Below are 24,279 nucleotides of genomic sequence, written 5' to 3'. Positions count from 1 at the left end.
TTACCTCATCCCAAATGCCAGGAAATAGCCTGACCAGATGCAGATAAAAATATTACACTCTGTTTTAATGCCATTATTTGAATTTCAAAAAAGACGAAGTGTTCCTTAATTGTAGAGTCAGTTGTTATTTGCAGGTGCAAAAGGGAACTCTGGCTGCCTTATTTAATAATCTGTTCCAAGAGTTCAAAGGTGAATTAAAAGGATAGTGAAATTTAATAAATTCCTGATTTAACTAGGTGTTGCCTAGAGAAGTTTATGAGCCCTTCAGGAAAAGAACAGTGCATTATATAGCAAAAGGAACCTCTATTAGCTAATCACACGACATCAGAAAAGTGTAAACCTGTTTTTTGGGTTTTTTTTTAAAGATATATACCCCGGCTTAGTTTTATATCTCTGGCCAAGAAAATGATTAAAGTTTGTTGTTATTCATTATCTAGGTTTGGAAGATATAAGGGTGTCTGAAACTTGCCTACTTCACATTTCTATTGAAATAATTTAACTTCTGCAGAGAGGGGTATTTTATTACTGTGGGAAGAAAAATAAAGAAACACAAGGATTAAATGGAATGTTTCTTGGTTTCCTACATTAACTGATTTTGAGGCTATTTCTTCCTTCAGCTGTTGTGTGAAGAAAAAAAGCAATAGAAAAGTGCATTTTCATAATTGATTATATATGCTGGGATATAAAGGGTAGAGGTTTTTTTGGGGGGGGTCATATTCTTCAGTTTCAATATCCTGATATTTTGCTGAACATTCCTCTACATTTTAAAAATCTGAGTGTATTAGAATATAATCTTTTAGATGGAGAGCACCATTTTTCTCTTTAGTTAAATAGAACTGCCTTAAACTTATTGTGAAATTATCTTGCTACATCTAGATACAATAGTTCTGATTTGAATGTAAGGTCTTCCTTTTTCATTCATTGTGAACCAATTCTCTACACCTAGACTTTATTTCTATCCAAATCCATGCTTCAAGTACAACAATTAAAATGAAATATCAGCGTGTGGCTCTGTTTTTACAGGAGTTTTCTGCATCCAAAGTTTAGCACTTCGTTATCATCTTAATAAAACATAGTAGAAATCTCAGTTAAAAAAAAAAGACCGTCTTGCTTAAAACAGAAACAAAGCTAAAGCAAGTTAAAAACATGTATAGTAATTTGTGAGATTTTAATAATTATCAGTTCTTGGGAAAATCTAAATAGCTATGCAGTAAAGTCAACAACACATTTGGAAGGCAAAGATCCACATATCTTTTGTACACATAGCATGCTAGATTAAGATATGTTGTTGATGTTTGGGGTTTCCTGGTGGCTCAGTGGTAAAAAAAAAAAAAAGTCTACCTACCAATGCAGGAGATACAGGAGAGGCGGACTTGATCATTGGGTTGGGAAGATCCTCCAGAGAAGGACATGGCAACCCACGCAAGTATTATTGTCTGGGAAATCATAGGGACAGAGGAGCCTGGTGGGCTATAGTCCATGGGTTTGCAAAGGGTCAGACATGACCAAGCATGCACACGCACGCACACACACATTCTTACATATAAGATACATACATGCACACAAATACCCATTAATTAGGTCCTGTTAATTTCTGTTTGATCTCTGAAATACTTACTGAGTATTCACACATATATCTCAATATACCATTCCTTATACACTTAAATAATTAAAGAAAGCCATCAGAGGTTCCCATATACAAACACATCCAAATACAAACCAACTGTAAGGTGTTCTGAGAGAGGTATTTACATAATTTGAGTTTCAACTATATGGTAATGGACAATGGTAATTATTTTATAATAATGACATTTTATTGATTATATATGCTTTCATTAGACATTATACCAAATACTTTAACTGCATTTTACATTTATTCTTCATAGAAAAGATATGAGATATGCACTACTGTTGTCTTTATTTTACATATGAAGAAATTGTGCAGAATTTAAATAATTAGCCTAAGATCATAGAGCTAGAAAACAGAAAAGTTGAGGCCGTAATATTGGTTTACCTAACCTATATATTTTTTTAACATACTACATGAAAAGTATAAAAAATTTTTATTCCTGATGCATAATTTTCTTCCTGATCATAATGAGTTCTTTTAAAGTCCTGTTATGTTTCTTAGTATAAAGAAACCTGTGTGCAATCAATGAGCATATATTATGATTAATTAATTAGAAAATTGAGATTTTTTTCACAATATAAATAAGCTGTGATCTAGTTTAATTGCTTTCATAACCAATCCTTCTGTTGGTTTAAAAAATAGAAGTAATATTATGTCTACTTTTTAATAATAAAGCTAAAATACAATACTACACTCAGGTAAATCCAGCTGAAGTTGTGGAAACAATATAGAAACATGATTTTTCAAACTTAATAATTTTAATGCTTTTTATTTCTTACACACGTTCAGTATTCTGTCTAGCTATATGAGTTAAAAAATATTTCACCCAGTACGTAAAGATTTGTAAACATATTGTTTATATTAAGTGTCTGTTTTTTCCCCCGCTTTCTATACTTCAGTGTCTGGTGTTTGGCACTGATGTTCAATACAAACATCTGGATTTTACCTCAAATACTTAGAATTGTTGACATAGCAATTTTTGATAGTATTATAAGTGAGGAACATACAAAAACAACGAGCTTGATATAAACTATAAGAAGGGTGTAGGACTTAGGAAAAATGAGTGCAAATTGAGAAAAGTGGTGCAGAGATCTGGGTCAGAGAGAGAAGGTCAGAAAGATGAAGAGAAAAGTCTCGGAAGGTATGTAGCGGATGACTGAAAACAGATGCTGGCAGCAGTCAGCCGAGAGGAGATGATGATTCCGAAGGTTATTTATCCTTTAAAGAAAGAGAAACAGAAATGGCCTTCTCTATTCAAGGGAAAGACTGAAAAGGGTATTTCTCATCCACCTTTGAAGAGAAAAATCATGAAGGCAAGGCCAGTGTGTGTGTCCCATGGGCAGGATCGTTGTTTTTGAAAAAATGCAGTTATTATTAATATCTACTGAAAAGATTGTAGAGCATTAGAAAGTTACCGTAGAAAGGAAAGACGAAGAATGCAAATGCTCTCAGTTATTATTATTATTAGTTATTATTATTTTAATATTACTTCATTTGCCATTCTCCCTTTTTCTATGACTAGAAATATTTGAAAAGTAGAGGATTAGGAAATGGTTAAGGGTTAATGCAATCATCCTGATTTGAGATATTTGTGATACAAAGTTTAAATAGATTTTTCACTTTTGTTCGTACTTTCAGTGTAATGTTTTAGTAAAAATGGATAGCAAAATTCCTTTTGTAGCATCAGATAATGTCTTCAAGGGAAATATTGAAGAATTGTCTCTTATAGAAAGATTTTAAAATTTATACATTTAAAATGACAGTATTAATTGAATAAGATAATCAAAGATTGATTTATCTTTGTTTATAATTTGTTTTTCTGAAGATTATTTGAAGGAATATCAGAAAAAATACCAGAACTCAGATAAATATCTTTTAATTATAAAATCAAGGTCATAGATTTAAATTTATCTTTTATAGAAGACCTTTTAAGAAATGATCTAAACTAGTGAAAAAAATTTAGCTGAAGGCATTAATAGTAGTTTATTTCAAGAAGTTCTATCAGCTCATTTTCTGATAAGCAAAAGGTTAAGCATTACTCAAAATGGTAAGTTACAGAATACTAAAATGTTACCTGTCATCATGGCAATATTTCAGTATATTGTCATGATGAGAAAACTATTCTCTTGGATTTGGAAAAGAAGATTAATATTGCTAGCTACTTGCCAAATACGATATTTTAAAATATCCTATTTCATTCTTAAAATGGTAAACATTATCCTATTTTTCAAATACACAAAGATACAGGAATGTTATGTGTATGTGTCAACTAGTTTAATGAATTTGGTACAAAATCTGCATCACTGAAATCTAATCATTTTAGATACAGACTGCAAAGGGTGTTCTGTCAAGTGAAAAATTTGAATCAAGAAATATGAAGGCAGTGTGTAACCTACTAAATTATCCATTTGAGGTTATGGTCTTGATTTTGTTTAAGCAAAATTTCTTGAATTAGACATGAAATGTAATCAACAGGTCTCTTAATATGTCATGGTTTTTCATAAGGTTCTTCCCTTTGTTTGCACAGCTGCTTTCTAGAGACCTGTATATCACATTTCCCTTACATTATTGTCATTGCTGTTTTAAACCTAGTGACCATTTCCAGGAAGAAAGTTGCTTGCACAAATGTTTGATCTTATGAAAACTTGATCCACTGTTTCATTATCATAGATAGCTTCAATTTTTGTAAAGCCAAGATATTTAGGTTCTTCCATATACTTTTAAACTGTGACTTCATTAAAAAGGGAGAAATGTTTATGCAAATTTTAGTCATAAAATATAGTATATGTGTATATATATATATATAAAATATATTGCAACTGTGTTTCATTCAGTCACTAAAAATATTGTTATTGGGCAATTGATACATAAATAGATTTTATTGACTTTGAAGAAATAGCTCATATCTCAACTCAAACTAATATTTGGCTCCAATATGAAACTGATAGATAGGCCAATAGTGATGTGATCTTAATGTTGAATTACATGATTGATTTTTGAGTACACAGACCCCGAACTCCTAATTAATCTCCCCTCTATCCTCATGCCCCACAATTCTCTTTGGTAACCATAAATTTGTTTTCTATGCCTGTGAGTCTGTTTCTGTTTTGTAAATAATTCATTTATATCATTTTTTTGGATTTCACACATAAGTGATCATATCTTGTCTGACTTATCTTTGTCTGACTTATTTCACATAATATGGTAATCTCTAGGTCCATCCATGTTGCTGCAAATGACATTATTTTATTCATTTTTATGGATGAGTAATAAATAATCCATTGTGTATATATCAATAACCTCAGATATGCAGATGACACCACCCTTATGGCAGCCTCTTGATGAAAGAGGAGAGTGAAAAAGTTAGCTTGAAGCTCAGCATTCAGAAAACTAAGATCATGGCATCCGGTCCCATCACTTCATGGCAAATATATGGGGAAACAGTGGAAACAGTGACTTTATTTTTGGGGGGCTTCAAAATCACTGCAGATGGTGACTGCAGTCATGAAATTAAAAGATGCTTTCTCCTTGGAAGGAAAGTTATGACCACCCTAGACAGCATATTAAAAAGGAGAGACATTACTTTGTCAACAAAGGTCTGTCTAGTCAAGGCTATGGTTTTTCCAGTGCTCATGTATGGATGTGAGAGTTGGACTATCAAGAAAGCTGAGTGCCGAAGAATTGATGCTTTTGAACTGTGGTGTTAGTGAAGACTCTTGAGAGCCCCTTGGACTGCAAGGAGATCCAACCAGTCCATCCTGGAGGAAATCAGTCCTGGGTGTTCATGGAGGCACTGATGTTGAAGCTGAAACTCCAATATTTTGGCCATCTGATGTGAAGAGCTGACTCATTTGAAAAGACCCTGATGTTGGGAAAGATTGAAGGCAGAAGGAGAAGGGGACGACAGAGGATGAGATGGTTAGATGGCATCACTGACTCAATGGACATGAGTTTGGGTAAACTCCAGGAGTTGGTGATGGACAGGGAGGCCTGGTGTGCTGCTGTTCATGGCATTGCAAAGAGTTGGACATGAGTGAGCGACTGAACTGAACTGTGTATATATACTGGATCTTCTTTATCCATTCATGTGTCGATGGACACTTAGGTTGCTGACATGTATTGGTTATTGTGAATAGTGCTGCTATGGACATTGGGGTGCACCTATCTTTTCAAAGTACAGTTTTTCCAGATATGTGCCCAAGAGTGGGATTGCAGGATCATATGCTTCCTCTTTTTAGTTTTTTAAGAAACCTCTGTGCTGTTTTCCATAGTGGCTGCACCAACTTACATTCCTACCAACAGGTGTTGGAGGGTTCTCTTTTCTCCACTCCATCTCCAGCATCTGTTAATAGTAGGCTTTTTAATGATGGCCATTCTGACTGATATGAGGTGATACCTCATGGTAGTTTTGATTGGCATTTCTTTAGTAGTTAGAAGTATTGAGCATCTTTTCATGTGCTTGTTGGCCATCTGTATGTCTTCTTTGAAATGTTTTTAGGTCTTCTGCCCATTTTTTGATTGGGTTATTTGGTGGTTTTTTTTAATATTAAACTGATTTGTTCATGTGTTTTGTAAATTAATCCCTTGTCAGTAGTATCATTTACAAATATTTTCTCCCATTCTGAGCATTGTCTTTTCATTTTGTTTACAGTTTACTTTGCTGTGCAAAATCTTAATAAATATAATAAGGTCCAATTTGTTCATTTTAAATTTTATTTCTATTACTCTAGGAGATGGATCAAAAAAATATTGTCATGAATTATGTCGGAGTGTTTCACCTATGTTTTCTTCTAAGAGTTTTATAGTATTCAATCTTACATTTAGGTTTTTAATTCATATTAAATTTTTTATATGGTGTTACAGAATATTCTAATTTCATCCTTTAACATGTAGCTGTCCATTTTCCTTGCACCATTTACTGAAGAGACTGTATTTTTTCCATTGTATATTTTTTGCTGCTTTTGTCATAGATTAGCTGACCTGAAGTTATTTTATTGACTAAGTAGATGATCCCAAATAGTTCATAATCCAGTTGCTTTCTAAAAATTAAATTTAATTTCAAATGTACAGAAGAAGAATGATGTTTGAAGTAATCTCTGAAACTGAAATATCATCTGGTCAATTTACACATTTTGTGCATTTTCAGTATTTGCTAATGTCTCTGGAAAATGTAGTCTCTGTGCTTCCCTCTTTGCTCAGTTGGTAAAGAATATGCCAGCAATGCAGGAGACCCGGGTTCAATTCCTAGGTTAGGAAGATCCCCTGGAGAAGGAAATGGCAACCCACTCTAGTATTCTTGCCTGGAGAGTCCCATGGACAGAGGAGCCTGGCGGGAAATAGTCCATGGGGGGGTCTCAAGAGTCGGAAACTTAGTAACTAAACCACCACCACTGGAAAATGTATGGTGAAGGGGATTGGGAGATTGTTGGGATTTATTAGGAAGGATATTAGTTGGATAGGATAGAATTGTCCTCTTAAGCATCCCAGAATTTGGACATTCTTTCACATTTGTGATCTTGAGATCCTTGGTAATACATATACCTCAAGAAACCCTGGATTCCTACACAAAACAGAACAAAGAGGTTTTGTTTGAAGATACCTTTGCAACAGATTGTATGAGCATGTCCGACTCTTTGCGACCCTATGGACTATAGCCCACCACGCTCCTCTGTCCATGGGATTCTCCAGGTAAGAATACTGGAATGGGTTGCCATGTCCTCCTCCAGGGGATCTTCCCAGCCCAGGGATCAAACCCACGTCTCTTACATCTGCATTGGCAGGCAGGTTCTTTACCACTAGGGCCACCTGGGAAGCCCCTTGCAACAGATATTTTAGTCACTCATTCGTGTCCAACTCTTTTGCAACCCCTGCCAGGCTCCTCTGACCATGGGATTTCCCAGGCAAAAATACTGGAGTGGGTTTCCATTTCTCTAGAGAATCTTCCTGACCCAGGGATCAAATCCACATCTCCAGCTGGACAGGAGGTTTCTTTACCACTGAGCCACCTGGGGTTGTCTATATCTATATCTTTACATCTTAATTTATATCTAAGCCGATTATTGCTTATTGCAGACAGTCCCTAGATCCTAGCTGACCTTGTGCTGCCCAATTAAGAAACAAAACTGAAAGAATTAAATCTCCTAGCTTCTCTCAAAGTATATGGAGGATCCCTTCTGTTTATGACATTCGGTTTTGATATGTACAGAATTGCAGGATGGAACTGAAAAGTGATGCCCTTTGAATATACTGGTTTTGTGTAACAATACTAAGGTTCTCTCATCTCCAGATTCCCTTCATACAAAGACACATTGAACTCCAGCTTTTGTGAACTTGAGGTGTTCTTCTATGCACAGGGAATCTGCAATCTTATACATAAACTTGGAGGCTTTCAGCAGGCTTGGGATTTGCCTGGTAAGCCGAATGACGTGAAGTAGTTTCTGATGTATAAACTGACACTCACTACTTTGTAGGTCTACTGTACTATCATACAGGAGGTGGCAAACAAAACCATCCCAAAGAAAAAGAAAAGAAAGAAGACAAAGTGATTATTTGAGGAAGCTTTACAAACAGCAGAAGAATGAAAAGAAGCAAAAAGCAAGGGAGAGGGAAAGATACATCCAATTAAATAGAGTTCCAAGGAATAGCTAGGAAAGACAAGAAGGCCTTCTTTATGAACAGTGCTTAATAGTAGAAGAAAACAACAAAAGGGGAAAGACTAGAGATCTCTTTAGGCAAATTGGAAACATCAAGGGAGCATTTCACCAAAGGGGGGCACAATAAAGGATATAAATGGTAGAGACCCAGTAGATGCTGAAGAGATCAGAAGAAATGGAAAGAATATGAAGAAGAACTGTATAAAAAATAGACCTTAATGAACTGGATAACTTCGATAGTGTGGTTAGTCACCCAGAGCCAAACATTCTGGAGTTCTAAGTGGGCCTTAAGAAGTACCGGTGTTAATAAATTCCAGCAGATGAAATTCCAGCAGAACTATTCAGATCCCTAAAGGAGGATGCCATCAAGGTTTTTCATTTTTCATTTGCTGACACATTCATTGTGTCAGCAAATCTGGAAGACCCAGCAATGGCCACAGAACTGGAAAAGGTCAGTCCTCTTCCTAATTCCCAAGAATGGTAGTACCAAAGAATGTGCTAACCATAAGACAATCGCACTCATTTCTCATGCTAGTACGGTCATGCAGGCTAGGCTTCAGCATTATGCAAACTAAGAACTTTAGATATTCAAGCTGGATTTAGAAAAGGAAGAGGAGCTAGAGATCAAATTGTCAACATTTGCTGTGTTTAGAAAAGGAAGAGGAGCTAGAGATCAAATTGTCAACATTTGCCAGATTATAAAGAAAGCAAGGGAAATTCAGAAAAATATCTACCTGTTTCATCAACTACACTAAAGCCTTTGTGTGGATAATGACAAACTGTGGAAAGCTCTTAGAGAAATGGGAATACCAGATCATCTTAACTGTCTTCTGAGAAATCTGTATGCAGGTCAAGAAGCAACAGATAGAACCTTGTATGGAACAACTGATTGGTTCAAGATTGAGACAGGAGTACGACAGGGCTGTCTGCTGTCACCCTGTTTGTTTAACATATACGCTGAGCACATCATGAGAAATGCCAAACTAGAACCAAAATAGGCGGGAGAAACATCAACAACCTAACATATACAGATGACCCCACTCTAATGGCAGAAAATGAAGAGGAACTAAAGAGCCTCATGATGAGGGTGAAGAGGGGGAGTGAAAGAGCCAGCTTAGGACTAAATTTTAAAAAAATCTAAGATCATGGCATCTGCCCCCATTACTTCATGGCAAATAAAAGAGGAAAAAGCGAAAGTAGTGACAGATTTCCTCTTCTTGGGCTCTAAAATCACTGCAGACGATGACTGCAGGCATGAAATCAGAGGAAGATTGCTTCTTGGCAGGAAAGCGATGACAAACCTAGACAGTGTGTTGAAAAGCAGAGACTTTACTCTGCTGACAAAGGTCTGTATAGTCAAGGCTCTGGTCCTCCCAGTGATCACGTATGGTTTTGAGAGCTGTACCGTAAAGAAGGCAGGATGCCAAAGAATTGATGCCTTTGAACTGTGGTGCTGGAGAAGCCTCCTGAAGGTGCCTTGGACAGCAAGGAGTCAAACCAGTCAATTTTAAGGGAGATCAAGCCTGAATATTCTCTGGAAGGATTGATGCTGAAGCTGAAGCTCCATATTTTGGTCATCTGATGAGCACAGATGACTCATTGGAAAAGTCCCTGATGCTGGGAAAGATTGAGGGCCAAAGGAGAAGAGAGCATCATGGGATTAGATGGCTGGACAGCATCAGGGATGTCATGAACATGAACTTGGGCAAACTCTGGGAGATGGTGAGGGACAGGGAGGCCTGGGGTGCTGCAGTCCATGGGGTCTCAAAGAGTAGAACGCGACTGGGCAACTGAACAACAGCAACAACACTTTGTAAGTCAGGGGGAAATTGAGCTGGATGTATGACTACAAGTGATCTTGTTTATGATTTTGAGAAAGGTATATGTAATTTTGCTTATGCATGTTTCTAGTACAGTGCCCTCTCTGCTCCTTCGACTGGTGGGTGGCATTCAGACATTGACAAACTATATAATTTCCTAAAAGTACCCCACAAAGGGAATTTTCTTTTGGACTTTCCCCCTGCCTTCCTTCCTTCATCCTTTTTAGTATATGTGATAGATCAGAAAAAAGGAAGCATTTTCATTTTTATTTGGAGAGCATCTTTATTTATTTTTTTAAACTCTGCAACCCCATGGACTGCAGCATACCAGGCTTCCTTGTCCTTCAGTATCTCCTGGAGTTTGCTCCAACTCATGTCCATTGAGTTGGTGATGCCATCCAACCATCTCATCCTCTGTCACCCGTTTTTCCTCCTGCCTTCATTCTTTCCCATCCTCAGAGTCTCTTCCAGTGAGTCAGCTCTTTGCATCATGTGGGCAGAGTATTGTAGCTTCAGCTACAGTATCAGTCCTTCCAGTGATGGACATTGAAAGTTTTCCATTGTCCAACTAATCCTCCTGTCTCTGGTCTATGTGACATGCCATGAATTTACCTCTGTGATTCTTTTTCTTCTATATACCAATATAGTTGAGCTTTTCTCTATTTTAACATCAATCAGACTTCCCATAAAGATGACATTTTTCAAGTGTACTTAACTCTTCACAGTCAAGTTCCTTGAAGTGAGGCTGATGGTAATGGTTCTTTTCACATGCATTATTCTTTTAGAGCTGGGTTCTCAAACAGGTCTTCAGTGAACTCAAGAATTTGTTCTCAGTTAAAACTCTTGGAATCCTTTTATAATTTAATTCTATTCAGTGCCACTCAATATTATTTTTTGGACTTATAAATAAGTTTCCTTTCACATTTGCTTCTTTTTTCACTCCTGTTTTCATCTCCTCCTCTTCTCTTCTTCAGCCTTCTCCCTCTTCCTTCCAAATGTAAGTCACTCAGAGGTTCTTATATATTAAGCTCTACAGTCTTTCCTTCTTTACCACTTTAATTCCTAACATCTTTATTCTTCATTTTCCAGAATACTTTCTTCATTTTGCCGTGTGTTGTCAGTTTTGTTTTACATCTGCACCTGACTTACTCACTCTTCTTTCAGGCTCCATGTATGCATGCATGCTAAGAAGCTTTAGTCATGTCTGACTCTGTGATCCCATGGACTATAGCCTGCTAAGCTCATCTGTCCATGGGATTCCCTAGGCAAGAATACTGGAGTGGGTTGTCATGCCCTCCTCCAAGAGATCTTCCCAACCCAGTGATCAAATTCAAGTTTCTTATGTCTCCTGCATTAGAAGGAGGGTTCTTTTTTTAAATTAATTTATTTTTTATTGAAGGATAATTGAAAGAGGAGAGTGAAAAAGTTGGCTTAAAGCTTAACATTCAGAAAACTAAGATCATGGCATCTGGTCCCATCACCTCATGGGAAATAGATGGGGAGACAGTAGAAACAGTGTCAGACTTTATATTTTTGGTCTCCAAAATTACTGCAGATGGTGACTGCAGTGATTAAAAGATGCTTACTCCTTGGAAGGAAAGTTATGACCAACCTAGATAGCATATTAAAAAGCAGACATTGCTTTGCCAACAAAGGTCCGTCTAGTCAAGGCTGTGGTTTTTCCAGTAGTCATGTATGGATGTGAGAGTTGGACTGTGAAGAAAGCTGAGCGCTGAAAAATTGATGCTTTTGAACTGTGGTGTTGGAGAAGACTCTTGAGAGTCCCTTGGACTGCAAGGAGATCCAACCAGTCCATCCTGAAGGAGATCAGTCCTGGGTGTTCATTGGAAGGACTGATGCTGAAGCTGAAACTCCAATACTTTGGCCACCTCATGTGAAGAGTTGACTCATTTGAAAAGACCCTGATGCTGGGAGGGATTGGGGGCAGGAGGAGAAGGGGACAACAGAGGATGAGATGCTTGGATGGCATCACCGACTCAATGGGTATGAGTTTGAGTAAACTCCAGGAGTTGGTGATGGACAGGGAGGCCTGGCGTGCTGCGATTCATGGGGTCGCAAGGAGTCGGTCATGACTGAGCAACTGAACTGAACTGAACTGAACTGAATTGCTTTACAAAATTTTGCTGTTTCCTGTCAAACCTCAAAGTGAATCAGCCATAGGTAAACATATATCCCCTCCCTTTTGAAACTCCCTCCCATCTCCCTCCCATCCCACCCCTCTAGGTGGATACAGAGCCCCTGTTTGAGTTTCCTGAGGAAGGTAGGGTTCTTTACCACTAGCGCCACCTTAGAAGCCCCTTTACTAAAGCCTTAGTAATCTTTATACTTTTATACCTATCATACTGGCTTTAAAGTAGTTCGTTGAATTAAATTCCCTCTTCTTTCTTCTCTGCCATTAAACATTTCAGGAAAGCTCTTCGTGTGTGTGTCCCCATGGTGCTTTTCTGAATGGACTGCACAGAGATATTTCCTAGAATGTAATGACAATTTGAATCCTGTGGGTGGGAATGGATGAATCCTAGCAAATTGTCTTGACTCACGCCATGCCTAGTAATCCACTCTCTGCCTCTCCTCTTCAGTCTCTCCCGTTTTCATACCAGGTTTAGATTTGTTGCACACTATGCTCTTGTCATGGGGGAAGGGGGTAGGTAGGATACTTTTATTCTGTTAAAATATGTAAGGTTAATATTTTAACATTGTTCCTGAGGAAATCTTTCTGAAATTATAACCAAAAAAGAAAAAAATAAACCATATAGAAGCATGAAAATTAATGTATTTTTACAGAGCTTATTATTCTGTAGCCTCTTGAACATATCTCACGTGGCCAATCTAGGCTGACTTAGTTATACACTGACGCACCAGACTGCTCTTTCTTGAACTTGTCTGAGAGATGGAGACAAAGGATAGATAGTGTTGCATGCAGCTCTGTGGCAGTGATATTTGACTTCTGGATGAATTTTTGTAGAGCTCATGGGTAGACTCCACTAACAGGTCCCTAAGTTTTAGTGACAGCTTGATTGAAGGTGAAAAATGGCAGAATTTGGTCACAGTTTTTTATGGAATAGAGAACTGCAGAAAGAGTAGCAATTATACTTAATTATATTTATTTTTTATAAATAAATAAATTTATTTATTTATTCTAGTGCATTATGTTCTGTGCCCTAGAACATAGTCTCCTCTGGATTACTTTTCTTCATAGGGAATGAAGGCAGCATATATCCTACAAAATTGCCTGGCGAGAGAGTTGTTCTAAGAATCATTGAAATAGCCAGATTTTTAGTGTTCATGAAACTTTTCTTGGTAAAAGGCACTTTCAGAAACAAAAATATGTAGATTGGTGACCATGAATGATAAAAAGAAGTCAGAGAAGTTAACCTTGAAGTATAAATCTGAGAGATTTTCTCATGGGTTTACATATGGGAGAAGATGAAAGCTGAATGTCTGAGCTCAAAAGGTGGAAATGTCATGTACTCAGGGCAGGCTAATGATAAGCCTCGGATTACAGAGGTTTCTTCTGAAGTCTTCTGTACATCTGAGCCTTCTGTACATGCAGTTGTTTCCAAAAAGAGGATTATCCTTTTTGACTGATCGATCCTCACTCAGAATTTGGTGCATTAGTACTTGACTTCCACAACATTCTCTAAATTCAAATCTCTTGGATTGTAAAAATTTTAACAGAGGCCTTGAGAGTTTGTCAGGCAGGAGTCAATTTGATTTAAACAGACCAGACAATTGAACAGATTAAAAAACAATGCTAGGTTACTTCAGGCCAAAAACTAAAAGACTAGATATTACATATTCTAAGTATTAACTCAAGTGGAAATTTTTAGAAAATTAATCTATACACACAGCAAGAATACTGAATATTTTTAATGCTAAACACATCTTCACCAATTTTTAAGGCATCTATGCAATATGTTTTTATTATATAAGTTTCCTGGAGAGAGAATTTATTTCTTTTTTGATGGTTTACTGAGGAAACAAAGCATTTGCATCATTGTACTCTTTTTGTTTTGGAGGGTCTTACATTTGAGAGGTTGGCTCATGGATCTATTTTTGTTTTATATCAATTCTTTTGTCTATCAGTTCATGAACATCTTGTTCCTAAACACTCATCTGCAGATCAACTTGCTGAGATCGGTGGTAGTAGTATATTGATAAAAGGGTTTACCAAAATTTGTTAATCCATTCACCTGCTAATGACCATTACGTTATTTCCAGTTTGGAATATTAAACTAAAGCTTCAGTGAGCATATTTCTGTAAGTCTTTTCATGGAGTATGCTTGCTTTTTGGGTAAATCCTAGAGGTAGACCAGCTGGATTATATGATACATGGATATTTTGCTTTTTTTTAAAAAAAGAAGTCAGTCTTTTCCCAAACTTCTTGATTTATTACATATTTTAGCCAGCAGTGTATGAGAGTCTCATTTTCTCTATCTCCTTAATAGAGTTGGCTTAGTATGTCCATCGTTTAAAATATTAGCTGTTTTAATAGGTATATAATTGTCTCTCCTATAGTTTCAGCTCGCATTTCCTAATGAATAATAATGTTGAATATCTTTTCATGTGGTTGTTTCCCATTCACATATCATCTTTGGAAAGCTGTCCAAACATTTTGCTCAGTTTTTATTGGATTGTTTGCTTTCTTAAGCTCTTTCTATAAACTCTTAATAACAATTAATTACAAATACTTTCCCCAGGTTTATGATTTGTCTTTTTATTTTCTTAACAGTGTCTTATAAATAGCAGAAGCTTTTAATTTGGTGAAATTCAATTTATTCACTTTTTCTTTTATTAATTTTACTTTTGGTGACACATTTAAAAATCTATGCCAAAATCACAAAGATTTTCTCCTGTGAGTTTTTTTTCCAGAGCTTTTGTAGTTTTAGGTTTTATGTTATATCTATGATCCCTTTATGAATTGATTTTTGTGTATAATGTAAGGTATGAACAAAAGTTTGTTTTTTGCAGTTGTATATACCTAATTATTACAATGTCACTTGAAAGTGTTATTCTCCACTGGATTACCTTTACACTTTTTTTCAAAAATCAGCTATCAATATATGTGTGGGTCTATTTCTGGACTTTCTATTCTCTTCCCTTGATCCATTTGTCTACCTTTATGCCAATACCAGACAGTTTTGACTATTGTTGCTTTTTTAATGTCTTGAAATCAGTTAATGTTGTCCTACCAACTTTCTTCTTTTTCAAAGTTATTTTGTGTATTCTAGCTCCTTTGCATTTCAACTCTTTACCTTAGGTTTTGATAGTGTTAACATCTTACATAATCATGGCATATTTATCAAAGCAACAAAATCAACATTGGTACAATATTATTAACTGAACAGGTTTTAATATAATAGAACTGCACCAGTTTTTTTCTTTAATATCTTCTTTCTGACCCAGGATACAGGCCAGTATACCAAGTTGCCTTTAATCACTATATTCAGATTTCTTCAGTATGTGATAATTCCTCTGACTGTCTTGTTTTTCTTGACTTTTGCACATTTGAAGACTGTTGGTGAAATATTTTGTAGAGTTTTCCTCAATTTGGATTTGTCAAATGTCTTTTCATGATAAGATTGGGTTCATGGATTTTGAAAAGTGTATTATCTTTTTGACATATTTTTAGATTTGACCTGATAAAATTTTGTTTGGAAATCTTGCATCTATGTGAAGAATAGTGGTCTGTAGTTTTAAAAAATCTAATAATGGTTTTGTTTGAATTTGGTATCAGGTAATAGCTAGCTTGCAGAATGAGTTGGGAAAAAATTGTTCCCTTTTAATTTTCTGGAAGAGTGTTTGCAGAATTGGTATTCTTTTTCTTAAATGTTTTGTGGAGTGCACCGGTGAAGCCACAAGGGTCTTGTGTTTTCTTTGTGGGAAATTTTAAGATCCAATTCAATTTATTTAGTAGATATAGGGATCTTCAGGTTTTCCATTTATTCTTGAGTGAGCTTTGGCAATTTTCATATTTCAAGAAATATGCCCCTTTCCTCTGAGTTATCTAGTATATTGGTGTAATATTATTCACAGAAATATCTTCTTATCTTTTTAGATATCTGCAGAGTCCATGATGGGCTTCCCTGGTGGCTCACAGGCTAAAGAATCCACCTGCAATGCAGGAGACCTGGGTCTGATCCCTGGGTTGGGAAGATCCCCTGAAGGAGAGCATGGCAACCCACTCCAGTATTCTTGCCTGGAGAATCCCCATGGACAGAGGAACCTGGCGGCCTACAGTCCATGGGGTCACAAAGAGTCAGACTCAACTAAGCATAGCACAGCACAGGGTCCATAGTAATGCCAGCTCTCTCATTCCTGATATTTGTAATTTATGTCATTGTCTTCCCCTGATCTATCTGGTTAAATATTTTCTATTTCATTGATCTCACAGAACCAGCTTTTTAGATTCTTGCTTTTCTTGTTTCTATCTTATTTAGTTTCCAGTCTCTATAATTTTCTTTCTTCTACTTAATTAAGTAAGGAGATTCCCTGAAAAAGGAAATGGCTACCCACTCCAGTATTTTTGCCTGGAGAATTCCATGTAGAGAGGAGCCTGGCGGGCTACAGTCCATGCAGTCACAAAGAGTCGGACACGACTGAGCAACGAACACTTTCAGTGATAGTGGATATTCACTTTTGGTGATAGTGGATATGCTTGTCTGTTATCAATGTATAGTGGGAATAGCTCATATTTCAGTGCCAACTGAATGATTTGATTTTTATTTCAGTTGGCAGTTTTTTTCATTAATTAGTTTTTTCTTAGTAGTTTACTGAGTTTTCTGAGAAATGGACATTGAATTATATAAAATTACTTTTGAACACATATTGAGTTTTTTTGTGAATTATGAGCATGACAAATTACATGTTTCCTAATGATAAATCATTACATTGTTTGAATGAGATCAAGTTGGTGCTAGCAGAGTATTATGTTATTGAAATGTGAAATGTTTTATTTTATTTTGGAGTTTTGCATATGGTGTGTGTTATTTATTTTAGTTTTGAATTATTTTTGTTATGTTTTAATATCAGATTTACATATAGCAGTTTCACAGAACAAATTTATAATATTTCTATGTCCATTATACTCTGACAAAGTTTGTATAAATTATAAATATATCTTCATTGAAAGTTGGAAAGGACTCAACTGAAAGAAGAATTTGAGCAAAAATTATTTGAGAATTAATTCTTTCATAAGTCATAATTATTTTTTCCCATCTTCATAGCTTCATTCAAATCTCCACAATGTTTTGAATTGTATTTAATGTTTATATGCTTTAGTTAAAGCATGTTTTTTGAAATAGGAATCTTATTTGCTGAGTAGGTTTGAAAGTGGAAAAAATTCAGAAATGTAATTTTTCTGTCAAATTTTTCTTTGTCTTAAATTCTTGTTAGTTCCATTTGTTTTGAATTTCTTTATTCTTTTCCATATGATAGCAGGATTTCCACACTGCATTCTTCTCCTCCCCACTTTTTTTTAAAGTTTCATTGCATCTGGGTGCCAGAACTTGGTTCATCCTCTAATGGTTCACTCTTCAGTGAAATTTTGTGTCAGATGTGTCTTTTCAAATTAGCGTCAGGTTATGTATTCTTAAACCTTGTATTGAAGTTAGGAAACATGGAAAAATACACATAGAGTAAATGTTAGAGCTCAATTATCACAAAGTGAATTCACCTACACTGTCAGCGTCCAGGCCAACAAACAGAACATTATCACCACCCTAGAAGCCTTGTGTTCCCGTGTAATCTCCACTTCCCCCAGATGTACTATTATCTTGACTATGAGTACCATAGTTAGTATGAACTGATTTTGTACTTTTATACATAAAATTACAAATGAGTTTTTGTGCATATACTTTTCAATCAGTATTTTTTATGTGATATTCATTCATGTAGTTCTATGATGTTAGATTTTCTGTTAATTTTCATTGTTGTTTGGTATTTTATTGAATGAATATATCACAATTTACTTATATATTCTATTATTGGTCGAAAGTTAATTCTAGTTTGAAGCTATAAGGAATAATACTCCATGAATATCCTAGTATATGTATTTTGGTGCCAATATTCATGCATTGCATGCCTCTTGAGATGTATCTAAGAGTGGAATATAATATATACATATGTATGTATGCATATATATAAAATATACTAATTAAGCTATGTAATCACCAGTTATTAGCTTTGTAAGTTTTCATATTATTTTAGTCACATTCTGATAATGTGTAGTAGTATGTCTCTGTAGTTTAAATATTCGTTTGACTGGTTTCTAACAATCCTGAGCATCTTTTCATATTGCATTAGTATTTGGATAGCCTCTTTTGTGAAGTGCTCATTCCATGTTTTGCCTGTCATTCTAACTGCACTGCTTATCTTATGTTAGTAACTTGCAGAAGTTGTAATGAATATGAGTCTCTTTTTCAGATATATGCATTGCAAATATTTATTTTTCCCATTCTTTGATGGCATTTCTTGATGACTGAGAATTTTTTATTTTAGTTTATCAATTTTTAATGGTTATAGCTTTCTATGTTTTAAGAAATCTTTCCATGCATCAAGATCATGGTGTTACTCTATATTACTATATAGATGTTTGTTAGAATATGATATATGTGCAGTAGGGTGTGCTGTTCCCTCCCCTCTTTAAAGTATTGATGTTAAGACACAACACACAAAATCCAGCAATCACAAGTAACTTAGTTGTTACTATTCACACATGTTGCGTGCTCAGTGGTGTCCAACATTTTGGGACCCTATGGACTGTAGTTCACCAGGCTCCTCTGTCCATGGGATTTTCCAGGCAAAAATACTGGAATGGGTTGCCATGTCCTTCTTCAGGGGATCTTCCACACTCAGGCATCAAACTCATATATCCTTCCTTGGCAGGCAGATTCTTGACTGCTGAGCCACCAGGAAGCCCTATTCATGCAGGCAGAAGCAAAATGAAGTTCTTTGGGTGAGGAGTAACTGTCTCTCACCAGCAAGAGTTTGCTTTTGGATTTGTGGCAGAGGAAAGGGAAGAGAGTGACAAAGGTTATGGGGGAAAGAAAAAAAATTAATATATTAGTTTAGATGAGATATGCCTGGAGAATAAGTGGAATTGAATAGAAAAAAGAGTATAAGAAATAGTAGAATTGAATAGAAAAAAAGGTGAATTAATATATGAAAGAGATAAAATCAACAGATACTGGTATCTAGATGGTTTTGGAAGGTGAATCTGTCCAGGATAATTTCAAAGATTTTGAATTAGATGACTAGTTTAGGGACCAAGATAGAAGATGCAGAAAAGATGATTTCTTTACAAGGAGCAATAACTTTATTGATTCTTATATGTTGGTGTTTGAATTGTTTTGGAGATTTTGGGGTAGAGTGGGACATGACTGAGTGACTAAGCATGCACACTCGCATATAAGAAGAACTTCCATTTTACTTTAAGAGTCTATTATTTCATGCAATAAATTTATCTCAAATTTTTTTTTAACTAAAGCAATCATTGAAAGAATACCCCAAATAGCTATTACCTATTACTGAGCATCTCCTATATCTTGGGGACTGTTATACATTTTAGGTATATTATTTAGTCTTTAGTCCAATAAATTAAACATTATATTTACCTGTTTTACATGTGAGCAGCTGAATGTTTAGAAAATTTTACTCAAAAGTTACACACAGAGTAGTTCTTTTGTCACTATAAATTGTTTGAGAAAATTAATATCCGTATCAGGCCCTCTTCTGAAAACTCTTCACTGTTTTGTTAACAGGTGTCATTTCCTTAAGAGGAAAAAACTCTAGGAAGCTAAAGAGAAGACAGAAAAGAATCTCAATTGGTGACACCTTTTTTCCAACCTCATTTACACCTCAATTTTGAGACACCTATAATATTTAGGAATTAACAGAAAGGTTACAAGACAGATGTTTGACACTTCTTAAGTTATTTGTTTAGAAGTATTTGTTGTCCATGGAATCCAGCTAAAAGACTGTATCAGTTACCGAAACATCTCTGCAAGCCAACTGCTTTCAGAAAGACCTCTATGACTAGCACAAGATGGTGCCCCTAGCATATTATGATCAACACTTCGTGCCCTTAGAACACTCTTACCAACTGGCCGCAACCAGCTCATTAGCACGTCAATACACAGATGAAAAATTAAATCAACCCAATAACCAATCTGTGGTCAGAGTACAATCCCATAGTAATAACCTTGTAGTGCCTCCACCAAACTCTAGCCAGAAGGTACAGAGATGCTCAGAATTGCCCTCTGTCACGTCTCAGGACACAATTTCAGGGGACTGCTATAACAGGGTTCTAAAATCACCATTATCTCACTCCAAACATCAGGCTACACCTTCACTACACCTCCAGCGGAGAACTCCCTTGTGGCCTAATAATAAGAAAGCCCTGAGCTCGCCTTTGTCCCACCCTAAACCTCAGAACACTTCTTCATTTGACCTCATTAAGACATTGTCACCAGAGCCCAGTCAAACAGACTGGAGCTCACAGTTATCCTTTCCTAAACCTCAGAATACGTCTTCCCTAGATCTTTTCTGGACATCACCTCCACTGAAGTCTATTCGAAGAGTGTCAAGTTCATCACTATATGTCAATCATCAAGAAACCCCTTCCCAAGACTACCTATGGACATCATCATCTTTGGAACCTAATCAAAGAGCCTTTAGTTCAGCATTACCCCAGTCCAAGCCTCAGAAAGCCTCTTCATTGGACAGCCTGTGGTCGTCTTTGTTAGAGCGCAATCAAAGATGCTTGAGCTCACCATCTCTCAACTCTACATCTCAAATAAATTACTTGTTTCAGACATCACCTGAAGCCCAGCATTTGGAGCCCAGTCAAATGACTCTGAGCTCATCATTACCTGACCCCAGACTTCAGACACCACCTGTATTGAGGTCCAATTCCAGTGTTCTGAGATTACCATTGTCCAATTCAAAACCAAGAAAGTCACCTTTACCACACTCAGTCCAGCAGTCAAAGAGTTTGCCGTTGCCCAAAACACTTGATCATGACTTCAGGACCCCGAGCTCAGCAATGTGTCACTCCAGATTGCAGGACACCACTTCACCAAGTGACAAACACAAAGCCACAGATCTTTCCTCAGCTCATCCCAAACCAAATGTCTCAGGTCAATCATTATTCAGCTCCAGGCACTCCATGAGGAGCATAGCTGCTTTAACACTGGGCTCCAGACTCCAGCGAAAAAGCAGTTTTGATCATTGTGAAGAGACAGGACCTGGTAAAGAAATTCTATGGACTTTAGATTACGCTCAACCCTGCATTGTTAAAGGTGGAACTGTCCCCAGTGATGTGGTAAATAAAATCGTCAATTCTCTCTCCAAGACCAGAATCCAGAGGGATCTCTGTAGGCAGATTCTCTTTCGAAGGATGAGGGGAAGACCAAACCCTCGTCCTGGCCCCCGCCTTTCATCAAGTTATATGGTTTGCTTGGCCTGTGCTTCCTGCATCAGATCTCATTGCAGCCATCTTACAGGAAGGAAAGACCCCCACGCCGCCACACTCTTTGTCATCCCAACTCCTGAACTCACTCCTGAGAAGGAGATAACGGTGAAACTAGTGTTTATCCTTTCCCTACCAGAGACTACTTTTTTACTCCCTGTGAAAGAAAACCAGCCCGATGAAGCCCCTGAAGACAGTCTTGAAGGAATGGAGAAGATGTCAAACATTTTCCCTACCTCGGAGTCTGATACCACTCAGGGAGCTAGTGAGAAGAAGACCTGGCTGACAGAAGCCCCCGAAAACCGAGCTGTAAGCCAACGGCCCCAGGCTGTAGACTGGCTGCTCTATGTGAAGAGAAACAGTAGCCCGCAGTTCCAGCCCGTGCTCCCGTCCTCTGCCTCCTCCACGTCTTTGTCCTCCTCATCCTCTTCATCTTCCTCCTCCTTTTCCTCTTCCACCATAGCCCCCTTACCCCCTCCTCCTCCTCCAAAAGGGTCTGCCGTCTCAGACTGTGTGGTCACGAAGTTACTTAGTTACCACCGGTTGCCTCCAGGGGTCTCCTGGCTTGAGTTTATATGTAGTAAAAATCACCAGCCACTTCCTGGAAAACCGCGTCCAAGTCAATCACCATCTCCCAAAGCAAGGCCTATGAGGAATAGCACCACAGTTAAAAGGAGAAAGGGGCCCAAGACAGTGTTCAGAATTTTCCAGACAAAGTTTCAAAATGAGAGAAATCTTGATTAAATTAACTTTTTGTTTCTTTGAAGGCAGTTGACCTCTTAGTTCTTTGACATTAGTTTGATTTCCTATCATGCTTATTAAAATTCTTAGTATTAACTAGGTGTGCCTCTATATTTCAGCTGATGAAGCAATTAGTTAAGGGGAACTATTACTTTTAAGTTTATTTTTGAAGAGCCTTAAATAATAGACTTATTAATAGTCTTAAATAATAGACTAATAATAGTCTTAAATAATAGACTGTGAGCTTCTAGAAGCCCAAAATGGAATCCTATGTTTTTAACCACGTGCCTGGCTTACAGTAGCCACTAGAAAATAATTGTTAAATGAATTAATAATAATTGACCACAGACCATAAATATCTCATTTGTCTTGCCTTTGAACAGTATCCAACTCACTGTTATCCTCCTTCCGCATAAGGCATAATAGTGATGATATCCTTAAAACAATTTATGCTAATCTGGTTCCCTATCTCTAAAGAAAATTCAGATAATGTTTAACAGTTAATACATATAGGAAGGAATCTTTTCAGTCATGTGTTCCTAGAGAAAGTTCTTCTATGGTAAGATCCCACACTCTTAAATGCAACAATTTATTCAACCTCAGCAAATCTCAGAAAAGAATAACCAACTGGTACAGATAACCCTACCTCATGCTAACTGTACCAATATTTCAATTATAGGCTGTAAAGTCACCTGCTCATCACTTCTACTTATACAACATAAATGAGTTAATAAAAATGTTTAAAAATTGTTTCTGTTCCACTGAGTCTACTACTAGCGGGAAGAGAAGGGATTTGTCTTACCTACTACCTTAAATAATTATACCTATCCGAAAGATCTAGAATTAGTTTCTCTTGCATACACTGATGACTCACAATTCTGCCTCTCCACTCTACTTCTTTCTAATCACTGGACTGCATATCATACATTCCAGTTGAAACATTGTACAGGCATCTTAAACTCAACATAGCCAACCCAGAATTTATCATCTTTACCTTTACACTTGGCATCTGCACATTACAGCCCTTTGTCCTCTGTGTTCCCTGTTTTAGTGGATGTTTCATCATCTGTCATGGAGTCTGTTTTCTCATTGCCTGTCCCCCTCCAAGTCTGTGAGTTCCATGACCTTATTCTCTATAGAATCTAGCTTTTTTCTCCAACCCTATTGCCACTGTTCTAGTTGTGGTCACAGATTTGTCAGCTGGATTACTGAAATAACTCCTAAACATGCATTTTAACTTTTGAACGTATTTCTGAGATCAAAGTTGATGATACCATTTCACTGTTTGTAACCCTTTTTCTTTGCCCATTGTTCCCTTAGGAAAGTCTTAATTCCTTCTGTGATTGAGTCTTGATAATTTTCAAGACTGATTTCTTTCTCTTTTCCAGTCTCAGCCACATTAATTTCTTTACAGTGGGAAGCAAGCCTGCTACATTTCCAAATCAACAATTCTGGTGTCCAGAATGATCTTTCCATTTATACATTTTTGCTTTATAGGGCTCTAAAATCTTCTGGGAAGACTTTTCCTGATCCACTTACAACTGAAGGGTTTAGTTGGCTTTCTTATTACCATGAAACTTTATTTTTACTTTTTATATTGATCTTCACCATAATATAAACCAATCATTTCTTGTTTGTCTTCACTCACTAGAATGAAAACTTATTGTTCACAATTTTATGTCTATTTTTTATGTAGTCCTTGAAATACAGTATATTCCCTAAAATATGTATTAAGATTGAGTTAATGCTTGTGAAGCTTTTCATCTTTTTAAAATTCTTTGAAATAAGTAATGCTTCATCTATTTGCTTTTTCTCATACTAGTATTGAATTGTTTTTTGTACCTTTTGTCTTGGTGAGAACATATATAAAAATATTATAGTAGTCATCTTTGTCTTATTATATTAAAAGGGTTCCTTTCTAGTATTTCAGTATCAAATATGATG

At 36.5% G+C, this 24,279-nt stretch overlaps 1 protein-coding gene across 4 annotated transcripts in view; it reads left to right on the top strand.

Moving 5' to 3' along the window:
• CSNK2A2IP (casein kinase 2 subunit alpha' interacting protein) overlaps window positions 1-23,085 on the top strand; it is a 123,770-nt gene extending 100,685 nt beyond the window's left edge. For all 4 annotated transcript variants that reach the window (XM_070455045.1, XM_070455044.1, XM_070455046.1 and 1 more), the window contains one exon: window positions 19,886-23,085. In XM_070455045.1, the coding sequence (XP_070311146.1) occupies window positions 20,170-22,338 (2,169 nt within the window). In that variant the 5' untranslated portion in view covers window positions 19,886-20,169 and the 3' untranslated portion in view covers window positions 22,339-23,085. The remainder of the gene's footprint in view (window positions 1-19,885) is intronic.
• Window positions 23,086-24,279: the final 1,194 nt, after the last annotated feature.

Source organism: Odocoileus virginianus, chromosome 25, assembly GCF_023699985.2.
Source record: "Odocoileus virginianus isolate 20LAN1187 ecotype Illinois chromosome 25, Ovbor_1.2, whole genome shotgun sequence".
Taxonomy (NCBI): Eukaryota; Metazoa; Chordata; class Mammalia; order Artiodactyla; family Cervidae; genus Odocoileus; species Odocoileus virginianus.
This window is presented reverse-complemented; position numbering and strand designations above follow the sequence as displayed.